At 34.4% G+C, this 23,931-nt stretch overlaps 1 protein-coding gene across 22 annotated transcripts in view; it reads left to right on the top strand.

Annotated features, from left to right (window-relative positions):
- Positions 1–23,931, top strand: part of KCNMA1 (potassium calcium-activated channel subfamily M alpha 1) — a 523,932-nt gene that overhangs the window by 379,148 nt on the left and 120,853 nt on the right. For 12 of the 22 annotated variants that reach the window (XM_087767664.1, XM_087767663.1, XM_087767665.1 and 9 more), the window contains 3 exons: positions 9,192–9,301; positions 18,809–18,877; positions 23,090–23,101. In XM_087767664.1, the coding sequence (XP_087623790.1) occupies positions 9,192–9,301; positions 18,809–18,877; positions 23,090–23,101 (191 nt within the window). The remainder of the gene's footprint in view (positions 1–9,191; positions 9,302–18,808; positions 18,878–23,089; positions 23,102–23,931) is intronic. The other 10 variants (XM_009467946.2, XM_009467984.2, XM_009467991.2 and 7 more) reach the window with 1 other exon arrangement.

Consider the following 23,931-nt stretch of genomic DNA (forward strand, 5'->3'; position numbering starts at 1 on the left):
TCAAAAATATTCTGTGTGTACTTTTATTTTTATTCTTATCTATGTTGTTCGAAAAAAAGCCCACAATGTTGTGGGGAAGAGAATTGTGAAATTAAATGTCAGGAAGCCCTGGAAGTGTTCTGAGCCTAGGCAGCAGGAGTCCCTGTGTTAGATGGAAGTAGATGAAAACAGCTTGGCAAGGGCTCAAAAAAATTCCCTCAGTGAAGATGTTATTTTCTAGGCATTTTTTGTAAAACATTTCTCTACATGGCCTTCTGGGCATCTTGGTAGAGAAAATTTTATATGTATTTTAGAAAGAAAATAGGTAACTCCTTTCATGTTGTTTACACAACACTTTATTTAATTTTTTTTATATAAACCTTATAATTTTGGGAAGACTGTTCAGAATTTCTAAATTGCATGCGCTTAGGCACAGTACTGCATACTGGGACACGTATGCTGAACAAAAAAAGTTAGGCCATTAGAATAAAGCAAGATCACTTCAATAACAGAACTAAAATATTCAAGTGCTATTTTAGAAAGATCATGAATAGAATTAACTCATTAATATACTGTACTTTTTGTGGGCTTTTTTATTATTCAGTTAGATAGGGTTATTTATCAAAGTAAATATATGTCTAAAATATCAAATGGATGATCTTATTCCAAACATCTGAAATTATTCTCAAAGGCTTTGTACTGTTCTGTGCTCTTTCCTGGGTGGTGATGAGCTGAGATTATTCAATGCTAGGGAGCAGACTTCACAGCTGCTTTTATTGTGCTATAAAGGAATTTTCATTGAGTCACTTCCTTAATATTTATAAAGACACCCAAGGATCTTCTCCCTGTTTTTCCTTGCAAAATGCAATAAAAGATCCTAGGTCACACTACAACTCTAGCATTAGTTCTCTGTCTTGATAGTGAGACTTAGATCTTGACAGAAGAGATTATATAGCATTATCAGGTTCAGATATACTCAATCTCTTTCAAGTAACTATTTACGTCATTACACTGAGAAGCAAATGCTATGAATGAGATAGATCAGTTGGGGCTGCAGAGCTCCTGATAATTACACTGCTAGGGGCTAGGACTGGGATGTATTAAGAGTTTAAGTTTTTTCCTGGCAATACTAATGGATGTTCTTGCAAGATGTACATCATTTTTTCATCTCTCTGTCAACATGTCTCACTAGGAAATGATTGTATTATGTAAATATATTTGCTGATAACAACTTTGTATCTATATACAGATAGAGGAGACCAGAGGAGCATTGCGACTTAAAAAAAGATACAGATGAAAATTACATTTCTTCTCTTGGGATACACTATGTCATTTTCCAGCTATTCTTCATATAGGCTATTGAATCAGTGGGTAATTTGTTTTATGACTATCCAGGAGATAGAATTGCAGTGTAACATAGGGGAAGATAATCACGTGCTTATAGTACTAGAGAGGAACTTGGGAGATATAGATTCAAGTCGTTGTGCTGGTATGGCACGTTCTGTGTGAGGTCCAACAGTTAACTAAACTCTCTTTACCTTTCTTCCTAGCTGTGGTTTGGAATAACTTAAATTTTTGTTGCTATTTGTTAAAATTTCCTCTTGAGTTTATAAGGTCTCTGAAGAAAAAAATTACTTCTTACTGTTTGTACCAACACAGCATCCTGTGATAACATTTTGCTATGATTTAATATCAAAGTCAAAAGAAAATGCTATGTACTTATTCTTAATAATTTATAGTGTGGTCACCAGTAGAAGATAGTGAATGATTCCTTGTTGATGGATCAACCACTAATTGCACTGTCTTGTTATATTTCTAGAATGTTACATTTACTCATGTTGCTGCAGTGTCAGCTTGAAGTATCTTAGTTATTTAACTTAAGGGATAAAAATAACAGAATGACCTGCAAAGTCTTCTCCTTAGGATCATGCAGGGGGAGGTCTTTTATAAAGACAGATGCTCATTGTCTGTAGCGAAAGGCATGTAGAAGTGCCTTTTGTCATTGCTTGGTAGTATGCTTGAGGTGTACAATATTTAATGAGTAAAGAAGGAGATCCAAATTAAAAAAAGGGAATAGAATTGTCCTTGATCAATTATTGTGTCTTCATTCAACAGTTATACCTTATATAAGATCTGCAGAGGCCTATGTATAAGGCTAAATGAAAATGGAAATAACATGCAAGAAATGAGAAGAGGTAAAAGGGAAAAGAATAAACGACAGCAGGATCCAATAATAACAAGGCTTTTTGTTGGTTATTTTTCCTGCTCTGAAGTGCTCCACCTATTGTGCTTGTGTACTTCATGCCTGCTGGTGTTCTTGTGTTGTTCCTCACTGCAGTTTTTCTGCTACATTTTATTCTACTCTAAATATTGGGTGGCATTAACTTCTGCTTTAATTACTCTGCCAGCAAAGACACATCCCCTCATTCCAAAGCAGTATTTGCTTAATTATTCACAATTGGTGTTACCAAGACAGTATTTTCCAGTAAATAATAAAGGTTTTCTCTGGAGATGGCATGCCCCATCCCTGGTAGTGTTCAAGGTCAGGTTGGATGGAGGTCTGAGCAACCTGATCTAGTGAAAGATGTCCCTGTCCATGGCAGGAGGGTTGGAACTAGATGATCTTTAAAGGTTCCTTCCAACCTGTGTGATTGTATGACCTAAATTCCTAACTTCTCAAACTGGTACTTATCCACAGAGGTAACGATGAACAGGAGATAAAGCCTGGTGTCACTCTGATATCAGAACTAAACTAGCACATTTGGCTTCCTGGAACCCACAACGCTTAGTAAAGATAGATTTATGCTTTCTGCTGGAATGCGTTTGTTCGGCCAACAAGCAAAGCTTTACCACAGAAAACTTTTCACTGAAATGAAATCTGTTCTCTTTGTCTCAACTGTATTAGTCCATACTGTACAAAGGTAGAAAATACAAGTATTCAGATTCTGCTGTCAGGAGCTGAAATACGATAGACCAGTAATTATTTGCAGTAACAGAAGTTATCTTTATAACCATGAAACTACTGTAGGTTTTTCTTTGTTTTACAAGTTAAAATCAAGGTTGTTTTTGTGTTTGTAAACACAGCAATATTTTCAGGTACGCTAAAATCAAGGTATACATTTCACTAGCCGGATAAATAACTTTTGTAGTTTTACTGGATGACATTTGTGGTAACCTTGATTAGTAGCATCTTGAACCGAACTCACCCCAAATTCAGCTCTTTTTGCTTCTATAAAGTTTACGTAACATTTAACTATTCCCCATTGTTTTCAGGCAACTGACATGTGAAACATCCATTTCGCAGGTGCATATGGGACAGATTTTTTTCATCTCTACATTAACATTTAAGTTTTGGCAACTTATTCTTAATGTTAGATAAGTATGGGTAAGTAGTACATAAGTATCAGTAAGTCCAGAGACGGACTGGATGACAATCACTCAAGTTATGGCTAAATATTTTAAAGGAAAATAAATACACATTATGAAGAATCAGATTTATTTAGGGATTCAGTTTTTGAAGTTCACTGCAGCAGCAGACTTTAAAATACCATCACAAAGCCTTAAATTAGTCAAGAACACAGTGAGTCCTGAAGTATTTTTTCTCACTTTAAGGGTTTTGAAATTAGTACTTTAATGTCATGGATTTTGGGAGAAACTGATTATGTTTATCTGTGGAACCTTAATATTAACCATTATTATTACTATTAAAACTCAGGGTAACTGCAAGACTCAAGGAATTAGGAAAGCAATATTGACCACTGGAGGTTCTTAATAATTGTTTCATTTCTAGCAGACCAGCAGGTACTGCCTTTCAAAAAATACCAGGCAGGTGACAATCTCTGAAATCACAGGGAAAACGTCATGGTTCAGGCAGAGATAAAATGCAAAGATCATCTTTAGTCCATTATTATCATTATCTTATAATAACATTTTATAGCATCCTAAATATCAGCAATTCTTTGAATTCATTAATCAACATTTCATGGTATCCTAACAGAACATATCTTAAACATTCCAATCACTTCATGAAGGTTGATTTAACACTAACCAATATCTATGAAGCTTGATCACTGCTTTGTGAATGAGTTTGGGTTTTTTCCAGTCCTTTCTTGGTCCTTGACTAAGGGTAAGCGCTTAACTATAGGTCTGATCTGCAGTTCCTTCCTCCAAACCAAAACCATCTGCCTAAAGAAAAGAAAGCAAAGGAAGAAAGGAGAAACGCATAATGTATTTGTATATTTTTTCCAACCCCAGGTGGTGTCAATCTAAGAAAAAGCCACAAAAATAGACCATAAGTTACAAACATGTCCTTGCTATCATTATTCTTATTTTTTACCAAGCCTGCACTTTATCTGTTTTCTGTATATAAAGAGTTGCTGATCAGCAACATTTGCAAGCTTCACATAAATAAAAGGGTTATAAAAAATGTGATATGACTTCTCTGTGTGTGGTGGAGAATAACACAATGCAAATCCCTTTTAGCATCCCACATGGTCTCTGAATGGTGAAACAATTGCAATGGAAGAAATTTCTCTTGATTGTTTACAGCCTACTTGTCAGGGAGTGTATGATTTGGAACATCTCCATATTGCAGTTTATTCTTGCAGTCGTTTACTTCTCCAGAACTAAAGTAACTGGTTACCTGGCAGCCTATCAAAAGAAGACGAAAATTTAAAAGAAATAAATTAATTGTAATTTATATTTCACTGGATTCTTAAAAAGTTTCAATCCTCCTTCTTCAGAACATTCTTCTGAAAGAGTACCTTTTGACTAGTTTAACTTGCGGAAAAAAATAGGTGAATCCCAAATCAGTGCTCAACCTGTAGAATAAAAATGCAAACTTATATAAAATACTATACAAGTCTTGTCAAAATAGCTGTGGAATTCAGATTTTTTAAATGTTGAAAAAATCATTTGTCCAAGAGATTTGTGTCACACCAAATTCCAATGAAAGTTCTATTAGTACTATTCAATAATATAATATAACAATATAATACATTTTATTTAATAATATAACAGTATAACATAATAATGATATAATCTGAAATTTATTTTGGTTTATTTTTTCTAACTTAAATCATTGCATCGAAACACTGTTGTTTCGTTCTGCTTTGTGCTGTTCAGGCAATGATCCTAAGCGTGTCAGAATCAGTAGAGAAGGTTTGAGTGGTTTAAATGAGCTGTGGATCAGGCTATTGCAGGGAAGAGGTGCTTTTAAGTTGTAGAAGTGTTTGAAAAGCTCTGCATTATAATGATTATAGCATTTCAATAGATGCCATGTGTGGACATGGTATGAAAATTCTTCTTTAAGTTGGACAATTAGCAGAGTTGTAGCTCTCATATATGCTGCTAGGACAGTGCACTCCTGACATGTGCTTCTGCAACCGTAGAGGCTCAGCTGTAATTCCCTGTCTGAAGCCTTTTAATGTGGCTGTTGCTGTATTTCCTGGTAATGAATAATATAATCCTGATTTTGTTCACTGCGCTTAGTATGTATGACAGTACTGTATCCCTCATTTTTTGGTACTGTCTATCCATAAAATGCTAGTTTGACATGGAATTGGTCTTGCTGACTCTTAAAGCTTTTAAAGGTGAAATTTTTTTCCAACATGATTTAGACGCTTTTTCACAGATTATCCTGATTAGTGGGAAGACAAGACATCTGTATGATTTAAGCATAGAATAAGTGACTGGATTGAAGCAGGCAAAGATAACCACATTATGAACCTAAAAGAGGAGGTGGTAACACCGCTGATGGGGAAGTAAGATAAAGAGCTCTGTCAGTGAAAGCACTGTCAGTTGGTGGCTATACATCCTCTAGTACATGTCAGTTAGGCAGGCTGACATTTCCATTTGGATAAAGGAGTTAAGAGGGAAATAGAAAGCAAAATATACAGGACATTAGCCTAGAGAAACAGTTCTGTTGGTATTGTGGGTGATGTTAGGTAATGATATGGTAGAGAAGAGAAACAAAGAGGCAGAGTCAAGGGCAGAGACTTATGGAACCACAGGCAGGGGAAGCGGAGATGAAGAGAGCTCTCCAAAAAAGCAAAAAAAGAAGTAGGAAGAGGAACATCACTGCTTTCTATAGAATTCTTATTTTATGGGGTTTTATGAGCTTCATGATTTGGAACTGGAGTAAGAGTATGGAATACAGAACTATAACTTAGAACTTTTAGAAAATATTAAGTGTTTAATAAAAATGTATAAGATGGAACAAGCAAAATCCATTCTAGACTCTTGGGGAATGAATAGGACTCCATAACTCCATAGCTTTTGTTTTTAAAATGTAGTTTACTTTTACAGCTTGTGCTCATATAATTTTATTTCATAAAACATATAAGATTTTAAAAGTTCCTAAGGATTTAATTTAAAATTAAAAAATATCAATTACTTAGCTTAAAAGTTTTGTTAACCACTTAACATTTTCATCTGATTATACCTTGTTTAGAAGCATAATTTAGAGTAGGATAATAATAAGTAAAACTAATGAAACAACAATATAAACAAAACAATTAAAGGAAAAATAGAATTAATATCCAGAAAAAAGTCTTGAATGATATCATGTAGGCATGAGTTCATTTTTAAATTTAAGAGGTAGAAAGTCAGTTGCTGGATACATTATAAATGCATAGAGTATGTTGTTGGTCACAGACCTGAACTTGTCTGGTGATTAGAGTATGTCGTTTAATTTTTCCCATCTTAAATTTTTATCCTTTTTTGAATTTACATGATGAGATTTCCTTTAAGCCCTGTATGTTATGCAAGAACCTCTTGCTTTAATGTTGTTTTAAAACAGCTGTAGTTTGACACAATAGACAAAGATAAATTGTTGCTTGAAGATGCTTTTCTCAATTTCTTTTATTGCTGAATAGCTGAAAAATTAATTTGGATGCCTTTACCCAGGTCACTTACATCCCATGTATTAATTTCTTTTCTTGAATACTGACAGAGATGTACACTTATATTGCTGTTTGGAAACAAACCCCACACTCTTGCTAACATACCATAATGCTTTTACCGTAAAGAATATACAGGCCTATGTTTTGCTGCCATAAGGCATTTCAAATCATTAAAATCATTGACTGGATATTATCCTAGGCATTTGACATAGTGGGCAGTAATGTAGCTGCACAAAATTTTAAAGCACTAATAAGATGCTTATCTTGTTGGACTGAATTCTTCAATAAGAATTTCTGAAATGCTGAGAGTTCTCTATGTAATGGGGAAAAAAAAAATCTGGGTCATATTTAGCTGGTTGCCATTCCACTGGCTCTGGGACTTCAGACAAGCAAGATCAGCAGTGTAGATTAAAGCACTTGAGCCTTAGCTGTAGTAATTTATGAGGATGGATGTTCCTGAAGCATCCTTTTTGCCACTTCATTGGGCCTTGCTACAGCTCTGTATCCTGCAGGATTAGTATCATCATCTCTTTACACAATGTAGACTGAGCTTTCGGAAAAGCTGGGGATATCAGAAAAAGACAAATTGTGAAATGTTTCAGAGATATATAGTTATCCAAGTTCTTCTCAAATCAGTTGGTATTTGGTACTTCAACCTCTCAGGTAGCTTTGCAAATCTCTACCAATAGTTTTTAAATAAATAATTTCTCATTATGGCCCTCACATCTGAACTCAATACTGTCTAACTTTCTGCTCTGTAAGATGAAGACCATAATGGGGCTACGCTAAACAGTGGAACTAAGAGTTTCTTTATTTTTTTGCAAAGAATAAAACATAGCTTTTAGACATGAACTAAATTACAAGGTAAGTATTTCCATGATCCGTAAAATCGTGTGCCTTATTTAAGAAAATTAAAATCTCCGATCTCTCAACCTCTCTCTTTTTACTTTTTTCCTATTTACTATCTAGTCAGATAGACTCTGGTTAATTAAAATGTGGTAATGTAAAAGAAAGGAATATATCACATTGTTTTTGCTAGTCTGAGGTAATTGACATGTTTCTCACTAATTTTATATATACTGTATTAGCATACATACATTTTTGGTGCTGTGTGTAATTATTGAAAATGTGAATTTCTCTGTTTACACAATTTATATAGCACAACTAGTGAAAGCAGGAATGTCCCATTGTGGTTGTAATTTTTTCTCTATTTTAATGTGATGTAATAAATAGGGAAGTAATTGTGTGATGTGAAGCCTTAGATATTTCAGGCTGCGTGTTTGTGGTGTTTTTCCCTAGTTTGCCTAGGAGGTTCTCAGTGGGAATTACAGTCAAATCTCAAACAAACTTTGGATGAGGGCACAAATTACAGTATAGAGAACTGGGATTTCAACAGTTCTCTCTCACCTTCAGCATATGCCATATTTCCAGTCGTATCAGCTAGCTTTGTATTTGCTCTTCTGAATTATAGTGCTATGCCTGCTCATGGATACTAAGCAGCTCGATCCAGTTACCTTAATGTAGGTGTTCGATGCTAATTGAAAGACCTTACAGAGTGTCTGAGGCATAAGCTTTATAGGTATGACATGGCGTCCACAGACCCCAGGGCAGCAGCTGGAAGCTAGATGGGATTGCAGGAACATCTCAAATATCACTAGAAACTTCTGCTTAGGCAAATATGTTGAGCTTTTGATGGTAGTCCTACAGCACCTCTGACTTGTTTTCCTTCATACCTTCAACAGTAGAAGATGTCTGAATTTAGCAGTAGAAGTTTTCTTCAGTTGTTTTCCTAAAGCACTGATGACCATTGAAGAAATTGTTTCAATATTTGTTTCTCATATTTCCTTGTTAGTTATAGATGCAGAGAAGAAAAAAAATTTATAGTTTTAAATGATGAGTTTTGACTGCTGATCAATTTCTAAACAAGGTGAAAATAATTGAAACATTGTTAGAGAGACTCAAGTAACAATATAATGCAACCATTTCACTAGAGAATTTTCAGAAAGAGAAAATTGAGAAACTTTTTTCCTCAAGCTCTCTACAACCTTATTTCACCTCATGCTGAATGTGCCTGGGAAGAATTAAGCGTATTATTTTTACATAGGATACTTGATTTACTGACTAGATGGACTCTCTTCTTTTTTTTTTTTACATTCCAGGAAATCTTGTAAAAATAAGAAATATTAATTGCCATAACAGTCTACTGACCTATTGGTTAAAATCTGATTCATGTTTAAGCAGTTGTTTGTAAATTTTAAAGAAAGCTTTTGGTTTTACTCAGAACTCTGCATCTGTGTTTCTTTGTTTTAGATTGAGGAGGATACGTGGCAGAAATACTACCTGGAAGGAGTTGCAAATGAAATGTATACAGAATATCTGTCTAGTGCCTTTGTGGGTTTGTCCTTCCCTGCAGTTTGTGAGTAAGTAGAAATACATATTAATATACATAAGTGTTTGCCTTCTTTCAAGTGAAATCTAAGGTTTCTGCAGGAGACCTTTTCACTCTGCTACAGTCCTAATATTGCTACATTAGATGGGATCCAGTAAAATAAACATTAAAGCAATGACTGCATGGAAGTATTCCAAACATTGTAATGCCTGTTTTCAGAAGAGATTTGGAATTAAGTGATTGTCAATGAAAGCATAAATGTTTTCAGTGTTGAACGAATTCATCAGTAATCCATTTAAATGGAGTTATTTACTCGTAAGTGCTGTACTATTGTTTCTTCTAATGATTCCCATTCTTTGAATAGTGGTTGCCGGTGTCACCGAGGGCTTATGTCCCATTCCAAGGAAACTATTCATTAATTGAAACAGACGTAGTGGAGTCATATAAGCAGTGTGGCATCCAGAGCTCTGTGTAACTGGCTGCAAACCACTTTTAACAAATGAAATATGTCAGAAAAAAATATGTCTATTCTGTAACAAGAAAGGAGTATTTGAAGCATATAGTATATAACCATAGCATAAGCCATGCTACAACTTTATTTTGAGAGACTGAATATCCTTATATTTGTCCTAGAATGATTCTGTGAATCATAGATTTGTATGCACAAGGTTTGTATGATAAATACTGTGGCCACAAACATAGTCAGGATAAGTTAGCACAATCATATTTCCTCTTCTGCTGGCATTGTTCTTCATTACAGCTGTACCAAAAGGGCACAACAAAGACTGTGGACAGCTTTTGCTAGGCACTATTGCTTAAAATGCTTAAAAAGAAACAGACCCTAATCTGAAGAGTTTCATATCTAACTAGATAATGTAGAAAAGCTTCTGCAGACTCCATTCTTAGAGGAGGAAATAGAAGAAGAAGATATAATCTATATGTAAAGGAGAATGATTTTGCTTTAACTCCCATCACTTCTCCTACGTTTTGTGATTTTTACAGTACCTTAAACATAGGTTATGGCATAAGAATGAGGAAGAAAGAACTGTTAGACAAATGTTATCCATTAAAAAAATCTATCTTTTTCTGGGATGTGTAGCTATGATAGAGCCCAGTCTCCAATTTGCTACTAAAATGAAGGGGCTCACAATCCATCCCTCCACTGTGTTAACCAGACTGTGACTAGGTTATTGAGGGAAAATGTTTATACTGCAAGCACAAAACTTTGCCTGGATATCTTGAAACAGAAAATCTTATAATGCATTCTAGAAATTTGTATGATATGCAGAATGAATGGTCATTTGTGCTGTTTACACTAACTACAATCATGAAAACTAAATCTCCATGCCAAACCATTGTCAAACATAGCTGCATTTCTATATGAGTTCTTAGAAACATGTGACTGAGACTGTATTTGACATGAAGCTGACATTCATTTAACTGTGCTGGTAGAGCTGAGATAAAATAATCAATAAAGAAAGGGCATTTATTGAGATTTAGAAACATGTCTAAACTTTGGAGCTCTCCTCAAGCATTTGATTATCAGGAGGCTTAATTAACTATATTTCCTAGTTTAAATTAAAGAAAAAGATTCATCTCAAATTTTCCAACAGTTTAATAACTCTATTAAATTCAGGTTAATTAAAGCACGTTGAAAATTAAAATGTAGTATTATGTATTAATGAGTTTGTTGCATAGATATGTTCATTCCTGTAAGAACTGGCTATTCAATTTCCAGAAGAACTGAAGGACAGCAAAAAGTCTGTTGCATTGGTTTGTGAAGGGGAAATAAAATCAGTGGTCAGGCTTGGTGTGATCAACTATCCACAAAATCTATGGACTTTGAAAACAGTTTTTGTAATTTAGCTTTTAAAATTCATGCAGTCGATGACCCTGAGACTAAATGAGATGTGCTGCTTCCTCAGGTTATTGATCTTGATAGCCGGTCTAGGAATGTGGTTCTTCAGTAAATAGGCTGCAATACAGTTTAGATAACAAACATAAAGAGAGCGCAGAAACATCTCCTCTTTCAGTGGGGATGGGACACTCAATATTGTTGCAGAATTTCAAGCTTTTGATGTCAACACCAGGGTGAAGATTTAGATGGAAATAGAAGTTAATATCAGTCTGCAAGTTTTATTTATAACTCTGAGTGTATGCGTGTGTACTGTGTGAACATATTCCCATCAATATATTTTCAATATGTGAATGTAATTCCTATCATTCTGTGCCCTTGGATATTGTTGGACCAGGTGTGGATGATGCTGATTGAAGAGTAAACTAACCAAACTGTTCCCCACTAGCACAGAGTCTTCTAGTGGGCCTTCTGTATTTACTAATGCAAGGCTAACCTTCACCTAGGTTCTAGGCCCACCATTCTCCACCCAAAAATTTTCCTAGTGAGGCTAGCACATCTATAGATTCACACTTGACCTAGCAGTGGAAACAGCATATGAAAGTGTCCACTTCTCTTAATATATGTTAAATCGGGCCTATTTCTGTTGGTTCTATTTTTGAAGTCACTCATTCAATCAAATGTCACAGCCATGTTTTAATAAAAGGCAAAATTATAGAGATGTCATTATCTCTGTATTTGTGCAGCATATTGTTGCATGGTATATAACTACGGCATATGTTCCCATATTAGTCATGAAGATTTTTGTATGTTTTTATAACACACCATTTGGGGAGCTAATCACAGAAGCCTTAGAAACCTCACTGTCCTGACAAAGGTGAACTAAGTTAGGCGAATAGGTGACATTCAGCGCTTGTGTGCATTCTCTCTCAGCTATACAACATATTATTTCTCTTCTGTGTATATTCATAGTAGTAGCACTTCCTAGTCTGAGAGTGACTCCAAATTAAGCCAGTCTTTCACAGAACAAGGACAGCATGTGCTACTTGTAGCTTTCAAGTTCTTGCTTCTATCTTTGTATCATTCTCTTCAACTAGATTTCTGACATCTCAGAGGGTGAGGTAAATCTTAGGCACTTTTGAACTCTTGAGATTTAAGACACACATAATATGACCAGTACAGTTTTCTGCCTCTGAAGCAGTGATGCTGGATCAGTCCGTAACTGTTAAATTAAGAGCATTTTCTGAACCCAGGATTTTTTCAACATTGCAGATGAGTGTCAAATTTTAGACTCAATAAACCTAAGCTTAGCTCAGGTAGTGGCCAAGCCTCAAGACAGCCTCTAGACTGACAAGACTCTAAATGAAGCTTTCCATCTTCTGCCCGTGATTGAAATCAGACTCTATCTGATTCTGCCAGAGACATCTCCTATATTTTACAATTTCCTCCAAGCACTCTTAGAAACCCTCCTCTGGGTGCCCCCAGCAAAAGGTTGGCCACCCCCACTGCCTCCACCTAGCCAATGAATTACGTGCTAAATATTTTCCTCAGACACACCTGTGAGATAGCAAGAGCCAATACATGAAAACAGATGTTGTTGTAAGGTCCCACTGTGCTCCCTAATTTCATCTCCGTGGACAGCAACCTTTTCACAAGTATGAAAAGGCTGCTTCAATAGAAAAGTATCCATAGATCAGCCCAGAGGCCTTACAGCTTCCCACAATTCTTTCCCCTTTAATGGGTTTAAAGTATGGAGGCCTATGTTACCGTTACCGATGCTTACACCATAGTTTTGGATAACTGGGATTTTACTACACTTGGTACAAGCAATAATTAGTGGGTTAGTAATTACTGGACAAATTTTGGTTTATTAATTCAAAACTCTGTATATGTGGCAGCCATGTTTCCTGTTCATACCTAGAAAACTAACAGTATCCACTTTTATAAAGCAAGCTTGGTTTCTTTGTGCTTAAAACCTTCAGTAGAGCTCTTGCAGGAACAATATCCTTACTTAGTTTTCTTATTCCAACATGATCAGCTTTACTCAGTGCCAGAAAGAACAGTGGAATGATAATTTTGTTTAGCAGGATAAGAGTACACAAAAGTAATGCAAGACAAATATTTATGAAACTCTTTAGCCAGGTGTGTGTTGGAGTAGGATGTATTCCACAACACTTCACAGCACTTCCATTGCATTTCAAATCAGGAACCATCTTGTAAACCAAGATAATATTTGATGTGGGAAATACAGAGGAAAATCAATGTAGTTCTGTATTGACATTTCTTACATTCTGTGTTTTTATAACAGACTGACAGGTCAGCAACCAAAAACTGTTAAATATTCAGCTCCCGTTCTCACTACCATCCTAGTAATGGTAGTGGTATCCATTACTGTGAGCAGCAAATTTATTGGCTCACCTGCTCTTGGTCTTATCAGCAGCCACTGACTGGAACTGCTACAAATAATTAATTTGTATTAAGTGCTTCTGTGTGTATATAGAGAGAGTAACGTATGTCATTGAGTGATGTATGTCATATTATCATGAGTGACATAAGTCACTCTCTATACACTCTATTAGATTGTTTATATAATGACTCATGAACCCACTAGAAAATAGCCTGATCTTTATCAAGATTCACCCATATTCTCTATGTGTTGTTGTATTAAAATGTATACTTGGTATTCTGTATTCCCTCTAGATGATTACTGTTCCTGCTATGATGAATTCCACATTATCCTAGTAGAGTTCCAGTCTTGGAGGTCTTTTCACTGTGCTAGATTTAAAGAGTACAATGACTTTTTGGGTTGATTTATGCAAACCTTGGCCCACTTCAGTGTGTTTTTTTATTATTTTAACTTATGGTAATTGTTTACAACTCATTCTCATAGAATTTAATAGAAGGGTTTTCCTTTTGGTCTTTGAATGACCCCATAAGATCTTGATCTCCTAAGGAAAAGACAAAAGGCCTTTTCCACAGCCATGCATGAGTAGATAATCAGCAACATTATTGCTAAAAACTTTGCTAGGTCTATAGAATAAGTGCTTAAAAGACCCATACCAAATGCTCAGCTTCTGCACATGACAGGGCTGATAGCTTTTTTCTTTTTTTTTCTTTTTCTTTTTTTCCTTTTTTCTTTTTTTTTTTTTTTCTTTTTTCTTCTTCCTTCTCCCTCGTCTCTTCTTCTTTCTTCCTTCTTTTCCCCATTTGTTACCCTGTTGGAGACAGGAAGCTAAACTATTGTAACCTTCAACCAGAAGATCATTTAAAGACTGGGGTGACAAGACCCTTTTCCAGATACTTCCCATGATGACCCTTCAAAGATAAAGCAGCCTCATATCATATCATAGAAGAGTTCAAAACCTGTATATTATATTCAGATACATCAAGGAAATGTTTACTTGAAGTACTAAAGTACATTTAAAGTGTTGCCATGCAGGTGCATTAGGCATTGTTGTATGTAATACTTTTCATCAGTTTCAAATCTATTTCTGATACATCTGTTGATTCCTGACTCTGACTAAAGAAATTAAAAAGTGCATTCTTCACTGTTTTGGCAGTAAGTGTGAACAATGTTTTTCATGCACTGAACCTGGCAATGAGTACTTCTTTATAGCCAGTTATTCGTAACTTGCAAAATATAAAATATAATTGTGTTTCATTTTATTGGTCAGATGGGATTAGACCAGGAAACATACCTTGAATATGTAGTATCTCTGTGTCTCTTCACAGCTGAGATTATGGTTAAAATTCTAATCTGACATGGAACTGCCTACTTAACTAAAGCCTGTCTAGTAAACTAAACTCCTCACTGGTATTGTTCACTTTTCATTAAGCTAATGATTCCATTATTTCAGTGCAGTTACTTCTGCTCTGCATCAATGTAAGATACATAGCAATCACAGATCCAGAAACATCTGCGTGATTACACATACACACGGCACAGCTGTATTTTTTTCATTCTTCTGTATTTCTGAGGTGGCCTGTTAGGGTTTCTTATCCTTTCACAGAATGCTCAAATTTTTTGCTGTCTTTCTGAGGTGTAAATAATAATTCAACAGTCATGTAAGATAAACAGTATTATAGTTGGAAATAACTGTAATAGTAGTTTAAATACTCTTACCTTCTGAGCAAATTTTCCAATACTGGTAGCCAATGAATTCTTCCTAATTTTTATAAAACTACAGGAGTTGCACCTAACATTGCAACGCCACCAGTGTCTTCTGTATTATATATGTGATAGATTTCAGCCAGTGGCTTTCCATTTCTTAGCATCTCTAATTTCTGATTCCTCCACTAACTTCTCTTGTCATGTACTCTTCGGTAGCATACTTAAAAAGGTCCAGCAATTATAATGCAATAGTAGAAGTGCATGTAATGATCTAGTAGGACACCTGTAAAATACATCTCAAATATTTTAACAAGACCCCAAAAAATCTTGCTAACAAACATCGTATTACGTTTGATCAGATAACCGCTTACATCAGTGCTTACTTTTAAATTTTTCAATAGTTCTGTGAAATTCTACTATTGGATTATTTGCTTAAATTTTTTTCCTTGCCTGAGCAATACATGAGTGCTCAGCATCTGGAAGAATCCAGCTGTAGGTTGAAAGCGGAAGGTGCTCATGCTTTTGCCAGTTTCATGTGATTAGAAATTAGCTGAGCCTGATATTAACAAACCTTTAAAAGGGATATTTGGGTTATTAAATATATATTATGATAATTTCTATTCCAACATACAAACCTCATTGACTGCACTGGTTTTAGACACTGCTGCTCCATGAAAGTAAAGTACAGTACCTGATTTTATCATACTTCCAACTCCTAAGAAACACAGCGTGCTAGCAAGTACCCAAAAAAAGCACCAGTTGCCAGTTTGTCATCTTTTCAAACTATTTTTTATGACAAATAATATATTTATGAAACAATTCTGATATTGTTTGCTCAGCTTAAGATGATACTATAAGGTACTAGTTTTTTATCAGGAATGATATTTTTTCCATGTATTTTTCATTAGGTGAATAGCAATGTGATTTATCCTGTATCAAAATACTTTTGCTAACTGCAGCTGAACCAAGGCATGGAAGTAGATTGAAAGTACTTTTTCTCTCCTGAGAAAAGTACCTTTTCCTTTGTCAAAGTAATTCAGCAAAAAATGTTATAACTGACCCTGAGGAAAAAAACTGAATGATTTATGGTGTACAAGATTTCAATCAAAAATTTTTTTGAAAAGAAAAAACTTCCTTCCCGTAGATTTTTTAATTAAAATAATTTTTTTAAATGTTTGGTACAAAATTAAATAATTAAGAACTAATCAAGGTTATGTTTTCATGTTTTGCTACTCAGAAAGGAAAATTATAATTTCTTTAAATTCTAAATACCTCAGTACTTTCACATGCAAATAATACAGCAGGTATCTATGGTTAATTTATGCCAATGATCTTACCAGTAAAGAAGGAAGATAATGTCAAAAACAATTTATTTCTCTCTGGGTAGATAGAAACATTCAGATTCAAATTCTTAAGAGCCTTTGTTCATGACCACCTGTGTTCATCAGTAGTTAGCAGATGATGCTGACAGTTGAAAATAAAATAGAAATTAATGCCTCATGTACTCTCATTGACAATTTTTGTGGACTTCTACATAATAATTTGAGATAAAAAGTGTTCTAACTTCTTATTACAAGGTTCTTTGTGTATCTGGGGAAAAAAAGCAGGTATAAGATCTTTCTGTTTCTCATTTTAATCGTATTAAAATAAATATGCACAATACAGTTAAATGGTGAGACTTATTAATCTTAATGTTTAATTGCATGGCCAAGTGCATATAAACGTATTTATTTTATCACTTAAATATTTTTAGTAAATCTGTAGATAAGAATGAGATACTGATGCCAAATCTTAGGGTAGCATTGTGCTTATCTCTTTACGTTGTGTTTGTTGGGTGTTTTTCTTTTAAGGAAGATATAGATAGATTATCAAATACTAGAAAATCAAGGAAGAGAAGTTATATGTGTTTCCTAAAGGAATGTAGGTGGTCAAAATAAAAAAAAAAATAGATTTAGAACTCAACATTCACAGCTCATGAACTTATATTGTATCATCTTTTTTAAAACAGGTATGTAATAGTCTTAATACAACACATAGGGTACTCTGGTGTTAATATGTTTGAAAATTGATTTTTTATTTTTTTCTTTTTTTTGAAGCTGATAGGCTTCATTAACCTCTTAATATTGTGGGAGGTGATGGGCTAATCAAGAATTCAGTAACTATCAGGATTTTGTCTGCCCATTTCTGACATTGACTGGAGTTCTGGGGGTAGAATAAGAATTTTAATTATTAAAAAAAAAAAAAAAAGTTAAACGAATCTTGCCCCTCTCTGTCTTTCTGGGTTACTTCCCAATACTGAGATACCACCTGCCTCCACAGACAATGAGACCACAGTGGTATTTTTACAATCCTTTAAAACACAATTTTTTTAAGAAAAAATATACTCAGGTATTACATTGCAAAACTTAAACAATGAAAACTAAATTCTTTTTTATATATCCTTATGTGATACACAGCACATTGCCTCAGCATTGTCAGAACCCCTATATCTATGATTATCTGTAATTATTCTCTTATCCTGAAGAAATAGTAGAAATTAACTGTTCACAGTGATTTCTGAAACTTATTATAGAAATGAAATATTATCAGTTCAGCAGCCAAGTCCTTGTTTTCTGCTAAGTATGTGACTGATGCAAAGTATACAGAATATTGCTTAGATTTGCTTAAAGAAAATAAATGTTCTCGAAATATATGTAAAAATATTAATAACACTGAAGTAAGGAAGTTTGTAAAGAAGCACTGAGCACTGCAAAAGTTAGCGTATGATACAGAAGATGGCAGCCATCTAATTGAAAGGTGAGTGATAGAATAATTTGAGACAAATTCATAGAATAGGAAGCAAGTATTGAATTTGTGTGCACTTCAATAACAAAATTGGAAAAGCGTTTCAAGTTATTTAAAAAAAAGGTTGGTTTCTTTGTTTATTCTCAGAAAGCCTATTAGCTTGAAGCAAATGGTGTTGTGCTAACTCACAGTTCTGCAAGTCTATGAATATCACCCTTGAGTTGTTTTAAGAAATAGCCACTTTTACAGACTTTTACAACTGAAGAAAATGTGTATTACAGTATCAGAATGTACTTCCCATACATCGGTCAGAAATTGCTTCCAGTCATGCTGTTCCTCTGTGACAGTAGGTCGCACTGACTTATAAATAGTGTATTCTCAGTTTAGTACATACATATTTTCTAAGCAATGCACACTACAATCAACATATGGCTGAATTCCAGCAAAGATTTGAAAAATTTCTTCAAGACATCCACAACTATAGCCCAAATGCAACTTTATGTTGTGTATCATGACCTTTGTTATTATTGCTTCAGTAGACTTAGTAACATGGTGTTGGTGCTTATACTACTGTTCTCAACTTGTCAGTTTATATTTTTAGGAAAATACGTGTTCATTATCTTCAAAATAGAAAGACCTTAATCTATGTTCTGTGTATACCTAACTGAAAAAGTGGGAGAAGATCTTAGTGTAAATTCTCAAAGAAAATACATACCCCGCAGCCATCTCTACATATGTGATGTTGGTTGTGAAAAAGGACTGACTCTTGGCCTCTTCTCTTCCTGCAGACTGGTGTTTGCGAAACTAAAGCTCTTAATGATAGCCATAGAATACAAGTCGGAAAAACGAGAAAGCAGGTATGTCCAATGCCTACAAATTTTGAAAGTTCTGGAATGCACTGTCAAGAATTTTGCCTGCTTTTTTTTTTCAGAATGAACATAGCTATTCTTATATTTTTGAAACATTTCAGAGTATAATTAGCATGTCATCACATTACACCATTTCACATAGTGCTGAAAGGCTTTTATTACTGCCCTATTCTTCTTCCCTAAAATTAATATAAGTCAGAACATTTAGTAGACGGTGGGGCGACAGTGATACATATGTCCCATCTCCAGAAGTGCAATTCATTTTTACTTAAACAAAAACTTACAATGTTCTTGTTCATAGTGTAGCAGTTTTAATTGGAGGTCCAGCTTATTTTACTGAAAATGGAAAAGTGGAAAACAGATGAGATATCAAAACTCATTATGGCTATGTGTATTCTCAAAATAATAATTTCATTTAAATGAGTTTGTAAGAACCAATTTAGATAGGATACAGGATAAACAGAAATATAGGATAAACATAGTATTTATATGGTATCTGTTCTGATAAAACTTGCATATATGAATAACATCATGAAACTGGAAAAGATTAATTTAGCCTTGAAATTAGCAACTGGCTGCCTTGTTTCCTCAACCAAAAAGAAAAAAAATCATTATTATTAATACAGATTCACAGACAGGAAAATAAGTGTTTCTTGAAGTTTTTTGTACAAAACTTCGTAAAAATCCGAGTGAATATTGAAGTCAACCTTCTATCGACTTGTCCGTCAGTGCTTTACACAACATTCATTTTCGTATCACAAAAATGTTATAAATCTGCTCTGCAACATGTGGAGGAGCATGTAATAAAAATATGACAATACTGACTCTGAGCTGAATTTTGTTTTCCTCTGTCAAAAATTATATTCTGTACTACTGTAGTAAATCTGGAACAATACCTATTAGTTCATCTTATTTTTGGCCAATAATTACCTAAAACTTTTGGGGGCAATTGTTTCTCCTCACAGGAGAACCATTTCTGCCATTTGAGTTCATGCCACAATTTCTGAGGTTTTGAAAGTTTATTTTAATGTTTATTATTTTATGTTGTCATTTTTCTTTATTAAAATATCTCTAAAACCTATGTGGGGCATTTGACATGGAAAATACAATGTTACAACTGTTCATAAGAGTATTTCCATGCCCTATGGTTGGTTTTGCTTGATTCTTTCCTATGTTATAAAGTGATATGTGAAGTGATGTATGTGCTATTGGATATTATTTTTGTCCACACTATGCTGATTAAGAAATCCTTTTTTTTTTCTTTTTGAAATACCAGATTTTTTTTTAATATTTCCAGCTCCCATGGGCTCTTAAAACATTTTTCCATTGAGTGATCTCATTCCACGCTAGCTAATGTAAAGCAAATGATGTATTATTCTTTTGTTTCTGTACAGTTTAATTAATCTTTTCCTAGAATAAAGAAAAATATAATAGTAAAAGCAGTGGAACTATTCACCAGATTTTATATTTCCAATATTAGAAAATATTTGATTTCTGTCGGTTCTCCTAAGAATTATTGCCCAGCTTTAGGTTGTTATTACTTCAGTTGTCATTTACTTACATAAGTGCTAATATTACAGTCTTTTTCAGTAATAACAGATAATTCATGGCTTCCATATCATTCTTTGCACTAACTTCAGTGGCAGCTGGATTGAGTTCTTAATCACACAGTGATGCAGAGGATCCCACAAAAAGTAACACAATATAATACAATCATATATTCCTTCTTACTTAAAGCCATGAAGGTAACAGTTCACAATTAATTAATTTAGTAGAAAAAAGAGCCCAAAAATTGCAGGAAACAATACTAACAAAGGGGTGTTAACAACTGGATTTTGTGAACACGTATGTAACAAGAGGAGAGCATGGAAGCTAGATATTCACGTTTCCTTATAACCTTGATCCACAGTAATATCTGCTGACTTTATTAACCAGTGATAGTTTTATAGTCACTGTTCAGTGAATTACAGAGCTACCTGCAACATATCTTTACTGTTTTACTTGTTCCTGTGCTCTTCAACCCAAATATGTTAAGTACATATTTGTGGGGTTTTGAGCTGGAGCCTTTTAGTCTGACCAGAAAGGTAATGGAACAAACCTTCTGTTTCTCATTTCTTAGGTCTACTTGCATTTCCTTGCATCTTAATAAATGAAAAGATGGGTAATACAGCTAAAAATTAGACTAACATGGTGTACAAGTGCAAGCTATCTTTGAACAAGATAAATTTGTCATTTGCCAATTATCTTTGTTGATGTTGACTTTGGAAATATTTTATTCTACTTCATATCTTAAGTTCTTCATTGGTAATTCTTCATAAAGGTGAAGGGGGAACTGATTATGGTACCCTTTTAGCTTTCACACTTTATGACAGTGACCAACAATAGATATGTGCTGATTTATTTTATGATTATAGTTTAGATTCATATTTTGTAAAACTATTGAGAGGTTTTACATAGTTTACAATTTAGAGCAACAATGATAAATATAAATAAAAATTTAGAATATTATCTGGGTGGCACCCTTTTATTAAGAGTTATTATTTCCTGCCATAGCTGAGACAGGTCTACGACCAGTATTTTCAGGAGCAGAGGAAATTTTCAAAGCATTCTTTCTGCCTAAGGGATGAGAAGATCTTACTCCCACCAGTTTAATTTTTGTTGCTAGTCATAATAGAATATCTATATAAGTAAATTATATATCTGATTTTTTACTTGCACAGGAAGTTTCCTTTTATTAGTTTCATCTGCCTTCATCACTTTGCACTTAGAGCTAAAGCAACGCAAAGTGAATTCAGAAATATGTGCATCTCTCAAAAGTGGTAATGTGAGAGCATTCTAGATTTCCTAATCCCCTCTCTAAATTTTCACCTCAGTGTTAGGTATAAATCCTACTACCATTTTAAGTCAATGGCAGAATTTTCATTGACTTTGTTAATGTCTTCGTTACATGTAGAATGGCATAAATACTCACTTGCCTATCCACCTTTTTTTTCCTCAGGCAATCTCCTAGATGCCAGTTTTCTAAAGCTTTCTGATCTACAGCCAAATTCTGTTAACTCTACTATAGGGAATTTGAGATCAATAGTAATTATAAATCATCAGAACTCTATCCAAGCTAGTATTAATGTACAAGTGAGCAGTAGCTGAGCTTCCTGCTTGCAGTTGGGATTTTTCTCCTTTTTTTCCTGGCTCCTAATAAAGCTGCACAAAACAGTAAGCACACCTTGATAACAAGTTTTGACAGTATTAGATTGTTCATTATAAACCATTTATGATTTTACAAGATTGCTTAAAAGCAGAATATAGAAGTTTTCAAGCCTAAATATAGGTAATATAGTCATAGATATGATGAATACACACTCATTTTCAAATAATGGGTAAAGTATCTATAGTATGTCTATCTTTTTAGGCAAATGTTTCTCATCAAGGTATCCTAAAGATTAATTAAAATAGCCATGATTAGATTTTTTTTTTACCTTTACATTTATATATTTAATAATGTTTAAATTACTGCTCAGTTATCAAAAAAAAACCTGAGTTTACAAAACGTGACTGAATTTCGTGGGTTTCTGACCAGCTACTAAGGTCTGCACTTTAGTAGTTCCAGGTTACAATATGAGTTAGCCATTCTTTCATTTCTAATTAGTATCTGGGAATATTATAATCAGTTATTAAGAGCAGGAAGCACTTCTTAAATAAGTTTTTGTGACCCTGATGCAAGCCAAGTACTTTAGCTTAGAAAATGGTCTTTCTTAGTTCATTTGTAGAGAGGTTTTGTTTCTTCTGTAGAAAAAAAATGCTAAAGGAACTCAGAGAACATGAACCTGAAAATGTCCCAGCGGAGCTTGCTGAATAGATAGCAAAACATGTCAGTTCAAAATGCAGACATTCAAACTCCTCATCTGAAATCCCTTTCAGAGATATTTTTGCCTTCCTCCCTCCCCCCCCGCTTTTTTTTTCTTTTTTCCACATAAGTAAGCAAGAAGGAAAGCCTAACCAGGATTCTTCCCTCCTGCACCCCGTGTTTATGCCTCTTGTTAAATTTTCTCTTTGTCTATCCATATATTTGTTCTCATTCTCAGCAGAAAAACCTTTGAGCCTTGAAGACTTTTAAATAAAGGGTTTTTTTGCTTTTGCTTTGGTGTCAGTTGATTTCTTATCAAAATGTTTGATTTGCAATTTTTTTCTTGTCGTTTGCAGAAGCCGAAAGCGGTATGCCCTCTTCGTTACCTTTCCTTCCAACCTCAATCCTACCTCCACTCCTTCTAACTTCAGGACTAATTCCTTGCCAAGAACACAGGAAGATAACATCTTTGTCTATCTTTCTCTGTATATACACACACACATATATATATATATTCATCTGTCTATGTGTGTGTATATATATATATCTGTGTGTATATTTATATATAAGCCCCCAATCTTAAAGAGGAGAGAGAATAGCATTTTGTCTCTCCATTGGTTCTTGTGACTCACGCACTAACTTCTTTGCAGGAAGTACAAAATAAAACAGTATAAGTTTTTTAGGCTTTTTTTCCCCCCCCCTTGTGGAGTCATTGGTGTATCAGATTGTTGCATTTGGAAAACAGACTTTACTGTTAACATCTCCCCTCCTCTTTTTTCATTTGTACTGTATCGTGACGATGTATATTTCGTCTTTACCAGCCCTTGTGCTGCCATATTGTCTCCATATTCACACCTTCATTGATGTCCTTCTTTCCCCAGTCTTCCTTCAAAACACGTCTTACAATACAGTAGTTCATGTTCTCTTGTAGTCTCACCTTCCATTAACAACAACCAAATACCCGATTCCTTGCATTGCTGGTCCTGTTTTGAGCCCAGTTATTCATAATACAGTACTCATTAACACTATTGTACTGTTCCAGTGAAAGTGCCATGGATAGTTTGTATTATATGTCACATTCATTTTAATGACATTTATTAAGCTCATTTATGAAGATGTTACTGAATGTATTTGTTTCTCAGTTTTGGTTTTACCTTGGGATGGCATGTTTTGCATTTTCTTTTGGTATACCATGCTG

The sequence above is a fragment of the Nipponia nippon genome, unplaced genomic scaffold (assembly GCF_047370975.1).
Source record: "Nipponia nippon isolate SJK-2023a ecotype South Korea unplaced genomic scaffold, ASM4737097v1 scaffold_3, whole genome shotgun sequence".
Lineage (NCBI taxonomy): Eukaryota > Metazoa > Chordata > Aves > Pelecaniformes > Threskiornithidae > Nipponia > Nipponia nippon.